Source organism: Phodopus roborovskii, unplaced genomic scaffold (assembly GCF_943737965.1).
Source record: "Phodopus roborovskii unplaced genomic scaffold, PHOROB, whole genome shotgun sequence".
Classification (NCBI taxonomy): domain Eukaryota; kingdom Metazoa; phylum Chordata; class Mammalia; order Rodentia; family Cricetidae; genus Phodopus; species Phodopus roborovskii.
The window spans coordinates 19,323,471-19,335,259 of NW_026126514.1; the positions used below are offsets into that span (position 1 = coordinate 19,323,471).

The 11,789-nt window shown below is 40.8% G+C and overlaps 1 protein-coding gene across 1 annotated transcript in view; it reads left to right on the forward strand.

Moving 5' to 3' along the window:
• Positions 1-10,915, forward strand: part of Kiaa0586 (KIAA0586 ortholog) — a 90,769-nt gene extending 79,854 nt beyond the window's left edge. The window contains exon 30 of the mRNA XM_051195953.1: positions 10,591-10,915. Within this exon, the coding sequence (XP_051051910.1) occupies positions 10,591-10,742 (152 nt within the window). The 3' untranslated portion in view covers positions 10,743-10,915. The remainder of the gene's footprint in view (positions 1-10,590) is intronic.
• Positions 10,916-11,789: the final 874 nt, after the last annotated feature.

Consider the following 11,789-nt stretch of genomic DNA (forward strand, 5'->3'; position numbering starts at 1 on the left):
TGTTTAGTGTGAGGAAAAACAATTCTTTCAACTATATCCACATGGCTTCTTGTTTGTATCAAGTGCGGGTGACTGTTACTGTCTTGTGTGAATTCTCTGGGGCAGGAGCATGACTTTGTTGAATGAGCCAATTGTTTTCTTTTGTGCTGCCCATCTTATAAGTTCCCATCTGGTTTGTATCAGACTGTTTTCACAGCCAGCAAGTGCTGCCTTCCCTGTACCCTGACACTCTAGGGCTGTGTGTGTGCCGTGGCCGTGCTGGCAGGGCCTGTGCAGTGGGGCCTCACAGCTTGGAGCTGTTATCAGAGGAATGGTGATGTAGAACCTGGACGGGTCTTATTCCCACTGGTGTCGTATGCAGTGAGCGGAAACCCGGCCTCTTTCCCCAGGCCTGAAACTTACAACAATGGCAAATCTCTCAAGCTTCTGTTTTAGGACGTGGAATGTTGTTGTTCTTATTTTCTAGTGTCTTCCTGTGTGTGAAAGCTCATTTGTCATTCTTTGACTCTTCTAAAAGTTACCAGGTCCAGCCCTAGGGAGCAGAACTGGGCATGGTGTCAGATTTAATTTTTGTTCTCAGTTTTAGTTAGAAGTGGTTAGGGTGGCAGAAATCACCATTAAGTCAACACAGATGATGCCATGCCTTCTTAGTGATACTCGCAAGCCATAGTTTGTGAGAAATTTTTATATTTAGGAAGGGGCTCCATCTCAGAAGATAGATTTTTCTACCTATAGATTATATAAGCTTTTAGCTCCAACTTGCTTTGTATGTGTTAGTCCTTTTGCCTTCAGCCTCTGCAATTGCAATAGACTTTTTCCAGCACCCTGTGACCTGGAATTAGTGTAGAGAACACTTTCAGTTATGTTCAGATGTCACTACGGTGCCATTCCCTAGGAAACCATTTTGCACAAAAAGAGCACATGTACAGATTGTGTTAAGATTTCACAAGTATTTTCAAGATTAGTTAAAATTAGCTTGTTTTTAATTTCCTTTTTTGTATGTTTTCACTTATAGTTTGTTTTTAATTAAATCAATCAGCTAATTGACAAAGTTTCATGAATAGATGCAGTATAGCAAAAGCAAAAATTTGCTTCGGAAGAGGTTTGTGCATACTGTGTTAGAATTTAAGGGAGCTCTTGTTTGGTTGGTTTTGTTATTGTTTTTAAACAGGGTCTTTCTGGCCAGGTGGCCCTGGCTGTCCTGGAACTCACTATGCAGACCAGGCTGGTCTTGAACTCAGAGATCTACCTTCCTCTGCCACCTAAGTGCTGGAATTAAGGGCGTGCACCACCACCTCCCAGCTGGAGCTCCTGTTTATATTCAGTTTAGCAGTAACAATGTTATGTCATCATTAAGAAACAGTTAAAAGCTCAGTTGAACTCCTTCTTGAAATTAACGTATATTTTTTTCCAATTTTAATTTTTATGGATGAATAGCATATGTAAACAGAAAAGTACACATAGCATGTTAGCATACTACTGCTCGAAGAACCAGCCCAAGCAGACCACACCTGCCCAGCTAGTGTCCAGCTGGAGAGATCTACCCGGGGTCCCCAGGACCCTTAGTTCTCTCTCCGTCATATCCTCTACCCACAAGGATGCAACCAATGTCCTGACTTGTTAATTTTTCACCTTATGTAAATTAAATCATACAGTATGCATGGCTTCTTTCACTGGCAAGTCTATCGTAAACATCTAAGGATTCTTTTCATTTTAAAACTGTTACGGCATGCTTTTATAAAGAGTTGTCGGGGAAGAATTTGTTTTAGTAGTGGTCTCATAGGCTCTTGAACCAACAGGAAGTTCATTGCAAATAAAGCTGTCTACTAAACATGGTCTCTCAGTTCTCAACCAGATTTTAATAGTAGAATATCCCTCTAGACATTGTGCCCCTAAAAGACAGGCAGACCAAGTCATAACAATAAAGAGTAATGCATTCACATACTTAAATGCTTTTTAACGAGTTTTAATAATTAAACATACATTATTAAAGTAAATAATAGTCTGTGTTCAGAGTAGATGGTGAGTCGTCATTTCCTGAATTAACTAGCAACTTCTTGGCAGTGGGATAGAAGCTTTTGTGCTACCAGATGCTGTTTCTGAAAGTACTGTATTTGAGTTAATGTATCTACTTAGACTTAGAGCCAACAAGTAACTGAATTGAAAAGATTGCTTGTTTAAAAACACATCTTTTTAATGTGTATTTACATACCCTAAAAATAGTCTTAGGTTTTTTTGTGTGTGAACTTAAATTTGTATTAGAAATGAATCTCCTTATTTATTTTAAATTCTGGAAATTCATTTACGAATCCATGTATTGTTTTATGAATGAAAAGTTTTGTTTTGTGAGGCTTCATCCTTATATCCCTGTGATATAGTTAAGAGTCCTATAGGTTGTAGATTAAAAAAAAATTTATATGTGGTCGTTTTGCCTGTGTGTATGTATGTATGTGCATCATGTGCCTTCTGGGAGCCCAGAACACATTAGGTCCCTTGGAATGGAGTGGTGGACAGTTGTAAGCCACCATGTGGATGGGACTCAAACAAGAGCACCACGTGCTTTTAACCACTGAGCCACCTCTCCAACTCTTGTTTATTTTTAGTGTGTGTGTGTGTGTGTGTGTGTGTGTGTGTGTGTGTGTGTGTGAAAGGGACGGGTCATGTGATACTGAGAATGTGTGGTAGGCAAGCCCTATACTACCAAACTATATGTATCTGTACCCCATATCTTACCTTACTTGTAATTAATATTGCAAGGCTATAAGACTGAGTGTTGCTCACAAACATTGCTTCTTAGAAAGTCTACCTGAAATTCTTGTTGAATGAAAGCTTGCAGGCCAGCAAGATGGCTCAGTGATTGAAGCTACTCACCATTGATGATCCCAACCCCTGGGACCTGTATGGAGGAAGGCGAGAAATGACTACCAAAAGTTGTCCTCTGACCTCCACACATGTGCCTCCCAACACAAAGAAATAAATACATGTCAACTTTTAAAAGATGCTTGAGAGACGGTCTTTTTGAATCATAGAGAAAATGATAAAAGAAATATGATTGCACTTCATGACACATTCATTTTTCATTACTGCTCAACTCCAAGGGTTTGTTTGAAATCGTAGTTGGTGGTTATTGATTGGCTGTATTTTGGAGTGAGGTTTAACACCATGCCATCAATGTGGTCAAGTTCTTGGCATTTTGTTGGCCCGAGAAGTGTAGGTTAAATAGCCTTATCTAAAATGCTTGTGACCAGGAGTGGTCTGGATTAGATTTTAAAATCTGAGAATATTTGAATATATAATGCAAGTTAGGGATGGTACTCATGATTAAACTTTCTTGTATACCTTACCTCAGAAGTTGTAGATTATTTTACACAATATTTTCAGTGCACATATATTATGTCTGTGGTCACAACGTGAGGTCTGCTGTGGAATTTTCCACTTATGGGTGGGCTGTCAGATTGTGCTGATTTTTTTTTTTTTTTTTTTTTTGTAGCATTTTGGTTTTCACCGTTTTGAATTAGGAAAATTCAACTTGTATGTGAGCCACAAATTGTTTCACTTTTCTTTGCTTTTCTTCCTTCCTTGACCTGAAAACAGATACCCATGTATTTTACTTAACTGCTCTTCCCTTGGCTCAATGGTATATTGCCTTTTGCTGCCTGAAAACGGGTTGTTTCTAGCAATATGGCCTAAGATGGCTAGGGCAGGGGGAAATTCTAAACTTTTTTTTTTTTTTTATAATGAGTAAGTCTGTAATGTATAACCTTCTAGGAAACAGCTCTTTTGTGAATTTCTTTCAGTTTTTAAAAATTGGGTTAATTTTGTGTGTAACTGTGTTTCGTCCGTGGTCCTTTGCTTGCTCTGTCTTCATCTCTTTTATAAAGATAAGCATCTGTTAGGCAAGGTCTTTTCTACTGACAGTCATTACGTTCATGTGTTTGACTTCCGTCTTTACTCAGAGGTCACCAGAGCAGGCTTCTATTGACCTGGTTTTATGAGAGGAACTAGAGGAATGAACACATTTGGCCTGAGTTCTTCTCTATGAATAGGCACTGTGATTATTTCTATGCTAACTGGTTTTTTACTGGGGGAAGAAAGCACTGAACTTTGTTTTAACATAGCTTCAGTGGGTGCCTCGGACATGCCACAGGAAGAGCCCAGTTTGTGACTTGCCTCTGTATATACAGGTGAGATCGCTATTTCAAAGCTCTGGGATTTGGAGCTCTTAAGGCTTTTTCCACTTCTTACCAAGACTTCTCTCTCATAATGAGCACAGTAGAAGCACTGGTGTCCATTTTTAACTCTTGCAAGGTGTGTGCAGACTCACCCAGGATTAAGAGCCTCAGAATCTATCAGAGTCATATTAGGAGACAGGGAAGGAAACCTTCATCTGTTTGGAAAGTTTATAAAATGCTGAATTAAAAGGTGCAGGTGTGGTGTCCAGAGCAGTGAGGGCAGTAGGGAAGAATTCCATCTGGGGCAGGTTATTTGTTGGGACAGGATAGTGTTTAAACTTTGAAGTCAGTTTTAAACAATGTGAAGCAGCTGGAAGCTGGCATAAGAAGAAACAAATCTTTCACATTAACTCTTGCTGTTAGAGGGAAGGAATTGGAGTTGTTTTCACAGGTGTCTGTGCATTCAGTTTTCCTATGTGAGTTACTTGGTTTTTAAATTATAAGTTAAGATAAGCATTTTCAATTCATTTGTAAAACAGAAGCAGTGGTAAATTCAAGTATAGTAGGGCTTACATGTCTGAAACATACTTTAGAATAAGATAGGTTAGTGAGATAGTCAGACATTAGAGACTGAGCCTCTCAACCAGCTGGACAAAGTAAGGTATTATAGTGTTTAAAATACCCAGCTAAAGATGAGAGATAAAATGTGACTAGGATTGTGGGAAATGAAGGCAAGTAAAACATTACCCATGATACAGAGTGTCATATGACCAGTCAGCTTCTTTAACACATGTAGCATTTGTTCTCAAGCACTGATAGGATGTTGCAAAAATCTGCAGATGTTGCAAAATCTGCAGGCTGGGTTAAGTATGTGAGGAGAATTTAGTGCACCAGGAGAGTTTAGCAGCTGCTTACACAAGGAATTGAAGCAAGAACAGATGACACCAAGGTGGACAGGAAAAATCCTTCCAGAGCTAGAGCATTTTCAAACAGCTGGGGAGCAACTGCATTGCTGGGAATAGTTGCTAATTTTAAAAGCCAGATCTGTAGCCTGAATGCAAGCATGCTGTTAGAAGACACCATAGGACTCTTGGGCTGCTAGAGTTCAAGATCCAGTATGTGCCTAGCTAGCATCATGCTAAAGTTTGTAGGAAACAGACACAAATGAGTCAGTCCTTGGCCTGGGAGGACAAACAGAATAGCAGACTCAAAAGCTAGTTGGTCTGGGTGTAGTGGTGCACACCTTTAATCTCATCATGGTCTCCTTCCCAGACTCCGCCTAGGTGAAATAATTTTCATAGTTTTATGGTGTTCATTCCCTGGCTAATTAGGAACTGGATTAAAGATTATTATAATTCTTTTTAACTTTACTTTTAGTGCCACAGTTTATAGGAAACTAGTCGTTATTGACATATAGAAAAAGCCTAAATGGAGGCAATCAGAAGTCTTACCACTGTATAGTCATCGTATTGTAGATCACCATAATTCATATGTGTGTCTTAAGCCAAGAACATGTGCCAGGCGTTTGTGATGCTGTAGTCCTCTTTGGAGCTGCAGAGAAAAAGGCTCCTCTCTTTGCCGTAGTTGTTTTTAGAAGCAGTACTTTGTTTGGGGGCCTCTTAGCCTGCAGGAAAGAGATCTCAAAATGAATGGCTCACCAAGGCTTTTAAGATCTAGACCCATCATGCACAACTCTACCCCGAAGTACATGCACTCTATACACATATATTTAATAAGCATTAGGAATGCTGTATGGAGTCTGATGTGATGGGGGGGGCACACCTTTAGTCCCAGCACTCGAGAGGCAGAGGAAGGCTAGCCTGGTCTGCATTAGAGAGTTCCAGAATATCCGGGGGTACACAGAGAAACCATATCTAGTTAAAAAAAAAAAATAGTGTTTTTTTTTTTTTTTTTTTTTTTTTTTTGCGTTCCTTAGTCTTGTAAATCCAGCAGCTGAAAATAGAAAATATTTATGAATTTTCAGTATTTTGAAGCAGAATTTTGGTATTTGAATTTTTAAGTATATTAAATTCTGTCTCTGGATGTATCAAGTATAAGGTCTGACCCTGACATCTCCAGCTTAAGTGCATGCCAGGCCTAGTGACACTGCAAACCCTGGGACCAAGGAGCCATCTTGTTTTCAGGCCTGGAAACAGCTGTTGAAACAATGACCTCATAGTGTAATGACACAGCTGGAAACTCCATGTCATATAGGTAGAAGATTGGCATTTGCTCGAGTGGTGATTTCGTAGGATGTTCTTCTGTGCGTCTGTTGCTCTGTGACAGCCATAACTGGGAGTGTATGTGTTAACCTTTTGTCTGTTAACATTAATCAAGTGGTACTTTTTAAAAGATCCCATTTAACAACTTTCCTTTTAAAGCTCTAAAGCTGTGATTATTTAAAAACTTTTATGAACTTAAAAAAAATATCTCCCCAAAATTATATTAGCAAATATGGTACATTTTATTGATGTAACTTTTGTTTAAAATGATGGTGTGCCTGTTTGGAGGTTTCCCAGAGTACCTTTCTCACAGGGTCTCATAGCTCAGGCTGAACTCTGACCCCACCTCCACCTCCTGAGTGCTAGTATTACAGGGTTCAGCAGCACATCTGGTTTATGTGGAGCTGGAGATGAAACCCAGGGATCTGTGCATGCTGGACAAGCACTCTACCCACTGAGTTACCATCCCCATCCCGCCGTTTGTTTTCTTACTAGTTTCCACATACCATTCCTATCATTCTCCCCAAAGCAGAGTGCCATTTATAGCCCTCCCCATGGGGCTGGTGTCTGTTTGGATGGCTCCTGGTCAGTTACCCAGGAGTAAGCTGACTTAATTGTTGTTTCTGTGGTCCAGTAGTGTATATAACACTTGATATGGCCCTGCTTAAATCTCACCAAATCCTTTGAGACTATCTCATAGATGAGAGCTGGGGTCAGAAAGTGATGCGGCTGCCTCTCACAGTCTCTCTGTCTCTCCTGCCCTTACCTGCCCTTCTCTCTATACTATTTACCTCATTTGCTTGTCATCCCTTTCATACATCGAAATGGCTCGTGAGGGCAGTGAGGTTGGAGCGTATGTTTTCTTCACTGCTGTGTTCTACAGAGTCTAGAGCAATACCTGGCACAGACAAGGTGCTTATTTGGTATTTGTGGGAGGTAGAGAAGGGGAGGGGAGGGAGGAAAGGGAATGGAAGGAAGAAGAAAAGGAAGGAAGGAATGGAGGGAGGGAGGGAAGGAGGAAGGAAGGAAGGAAGGGTGGGTCTAGCTCCTCTGTTTCATAACCCATGGTCTTAGCTTTCCTTCCCTTTCCTCCCCCTTGCACAAAAGCCTTGCACATACAGTCAATATTGGCCCATTCTTAAGATGACCTCACTGGCCCTTAACCATGACCTCTCCTGGATAACTAGATGGGACTCTGGAGATGTGCAAGGCTGGTGACCTGAGTTTGATCCCCCAAACCCACATAAAGATGAAGGGAGAGAACCCACTCCACAGAGTTGTCCTCTGACCTTTACATGTATGCTTGTATGCACAGGCTCCCACACACATCATACGCACATGCATACACGCAATAATACACACATGCATACACACAATAACGGTTTTAAAAAAGAAAGGAACTAATGCTTGAGGCATCTTTTTCCTCTCCTTAGCTACCCCTCCAGTTGCCTTTGAAAGCCATGGTTTTTTAGTACGTGATTAAAGACAGTGAGTTGTAAACCTGCTCTACCAATTTTGAGTTAGACACATTACACTAGACTTTTGTTTTGACAGTTCCTTCCTGCACACTTAATTTTACTTTCTTTTTATTCATTTTTCCTAGCACTTCCTACATCTCCCCACCATGCTGTCATCCCATTCTGCCCCTCTACGTGATTGCAGTTCCCATTACACTAGTCATTCTGTCTGTGTGGTTGATGGCTCATTCCGTGTCTAAAGCTGCTTTACAGCCTTCGAAAGCTCGGATTCCAGTGCCTGCTGGAACGTCCATTCACACATCTCTAGTGTAGACATCTCTAGTGATCCGGGGAGAATGGCCTGGGTGTTTTTTTTATCTCTGTGCCCCTCCATAGGCGTCCTTCCCATTACTGTCTACTCAGTCCTCCAGACCTGCTGTTTGAGCACCACACTCAAAGCTTCCTGAGTGCTAGGCTCCCTCTACACTATTTTGACTCTCTTACCATTGCCACAGACCCCTTCTTGTTTATATACTGACCTTTTCTAAGGTGCATTTGTCTCTTTTATTCTTTGCTTTGAAATCTTTTGGGAGACAGAGTCTCTCTGTGCAGCCTTGGCTGCCCTGGAACTCGCTCTGTAGACCAGGCTGGCCTCGAACTCACACAAATCCACCTGCCTCCGCCTCCCGAGTGCTAGGATTAAAGGCGTGCGCCACCAGTCCGGCCCTCAGCATTTCAGTGCTGACCATTCTTTCAGCCCAGTCTGTATTTGGTACCAGAACACACAGTACCCCTTGGACACAAACTTGAATTTGCTCTTTTCTTCCCCATTCTTTTATTGCCTTTCCAACATCTGTTACATCCCAGCTCAGCCGCTACTTGGACATGACTTTAACTATGCACCCCCTATCTCTACCATGACCTCAGGAGCATCTTGAGAATGGGGGTTATCTTCTCATCCTTGTATCTGCTCTCTGCCATCTTAGCTCCATATATATGGTAGGGCCATGCAGCTGTTTAGGCAGCTTACACCTTTGACAAGCCCAGCCTAGCATCTGTCTTGTCCATCTTGTTTATCCCACAGAATCACTGTTGGAATCAGATAAGAAGATGAGAAAAGTTCTTACAAAATTTGTGTTGGCATTTAAGTGTAAAGCAACAACTGCAAGAAACATAACTTTTCTTGTTGCTTATATTCAGAATTTTAAAATAGGTCATATTATTGAACAGTTTATTAAGCAGTTTTATGCATAGATAAGAACAAGGTGCATAGCTAAAGATAACAGACTGTTTGGCATCAGTGTAGTTTGAATAGCTAAGTAATTCAGGCTACTTGGGGAAGTAAGATTGGATGGAGTGTGTGGGTGGAGCATCTATAGCTGTAGACTCTGATCAGTCCTGTGCTAACTTGCAACTTTATCACAAATTAAGCTGTGCTATTGGATGCTTCTCTGGGTTATTTTGTATACTCTGGATCATAGCTTTGTAAAAAAAAAAAAAAAAAAAAACATACATGTATTTTAACAAGTCTTATATCCTACAAATATTTTTATATGTAGTTTTTAATGTTTCTTCATTTTGATTTTAATCCTATCCCTACAGGTCTAATACTGCTTGCAATCCATGGAGTAGAGCTTTCCCCATATTTAATTAGATATACAGAGAAGGGGAGAAATTACTTGTGCAGAATGAATGCTTACTAGTCAAGTGTTAATTCCATTTGAACGACCACCTCAGCATTCTCTTGTAGGCAATGCCGTATACATATGTTAACTAATATGAAGCGCTGTTGGCCCTCACCAGTAAGCATTGCTAACCATACATCCTGAGCTGAGTCTGTTTAGTAGAAGTAAGAGGAAAAGCAAAGTGCTTTGACAAAGTTAGACTTTGGTTTGGGGTGTTTTTATTTTATTTTTAAACAGGCTACTTCAAATTCACCATTCTCTTCCTCCAGCTTTCCCAGAGCTAGGGTTATAGGCCAGTGCCATGACACCTAGCTTCAAACACTTCTTACATCCCTCATTGCTTCTTTTTTAAGCTGTTATGTAATTAATGGGCTGCTAGTGGCTTCTAGTCACTAATGCATCAATAGGAACAGCGGTCACTAATAGTCAAATAGGGACAGTAGGCTCTGTCTTCCAACAGTCCCTTCAGTGGGGATTTGTGGTTTGAAATGATGCCAACAGTGCTGAGCTTTGTTGTTGAGGTTGTTTTTTCATGAACTCTGCAAGGTGGGTTCTGTTCTTCTATTTATCATGAAGACACTGAACTTTTGAGTGGAAAAATGACTCCCCTCAAATGACAAGGCCAGCAACTAGGCTCTTGCTCTAGCAATCTGACTTAGTACTATGATGTCTTTGTTAGCTTTTTGACAAATTTCATACATAGATTTGTGACAGCACCCCATCACCCTTTTACCTCCTTTCCATTGCTGCTGACCTTTCTCTTCTCCTCAGCTCATCCCTCTATATTTAAACTCAGTGAGGGAAAAATCCCAATCTTATGTACCACAATTTTTAGTGCCCATTTCTTTTGTAAAATACTGCCTCTAAGAAGTCTACGGTAAAAGGAAAAGCATGTTTTATCTCTGACACATTCTCAGAGACTTGAGACATGACTTAAGAAAGACATTTCCTGTGTGCAATCCTTGTTTCCTGTCTCCGCGCGCGCTGTCGGGAAAGAGAACCGAGTCTGGTCAGGGAGTGCTGGTGTTGCTGAATGCCTTTCTCCTCTGTGCAGGTGGTGAGCCAGTCCCGCTCTTCACCGCACACACGTCACCCGCCAAGGTGTCTGTGACTCTGCCCTCTGCGAATCTCGAGGAGTGCTCCCAGCCCCTGAGCACCAGCTCCATACAGGGCGACGAGGACTCTTCTGGGACAGACACCTTCTGAATGGGAAGAGAGCCAGCCCAGGGTGTGTGAGGACATGCCACTTTACTCCAGACCATTCCCATAGACTGATTGCCTTTGAGCATATTTTTTTGGGGGGGAAACATTTCTAATATTTTATAAAAATGAAAGTGTCTGAATATTTAATAAGGCTTTTGAATAAAGTAAATGTAGCACACTGAATCTGGCTTTGAGTTGTTTCTTAGAAGCCTGGGGAAGCTTGGAACTTCTGACTCTGAGAATTCATCTTATAGGTGTAATTGTCTATGAACTTAAAAAGTTCAAGGTTATTCATTCTAACTTTTTTTTATAATAATAAAAATTAAAAATAATTCAAGGTAATCTAATGTCTGTCCAGAAGGGACTAGATGAAGTAATGGCACATTTTTATATTGTACAATGTAGTTCTAAAAAAAATTTTAAAATGTGTGTGCATTGATTGATATGGAATCTCTCTCAAAAGGAGAAACCTACTTTTTCTGATTTTAGAGTAAAAACGCAGTCTATAACTTGTGGTCCTTATGAACGTAGGCATTTCTATAGAAAATGGTGTCTGTTCACCACTACTGTGTTGTAAGCAGTTCTGTCCAGGTTTACTTCTATATACTCCTCTTCCAACCACCTCAAATCCTTTTGGAACAAGAAAACTGCTCATTTTTGTCTCCAGGGCAAGGAACTGATGGCTAAGGAATGGGAGTGAAGGGTGGCTGTGCTTAGCAAAACTGATGGCAAATGAAGCTCATCTCCTATATTCCTTTGCACACCTGTATATCTTTCAAAACATCAGTACACAATTAAAAGAAAGTGAAAAGGCACAGCTCTGTAATTAGGTTTAATTCTTGTCTGCCCCATACCCACTAGCTCTGTGATGGGTAAATGAGCCCCTGCCAGTTGCCTTGAGTTAATGCACTTAATAATAATTTTTAAAGAATGGCGATCAGTGATAATGCGTTTGTCAGGTGGGTAAGTGTTGGGGGTTGGGTGTAGTTGGCATTGCCCAGCACAGTGTTTGATACCAGTAAATGGTGCCCTTTTATCTCCCTAACCCTC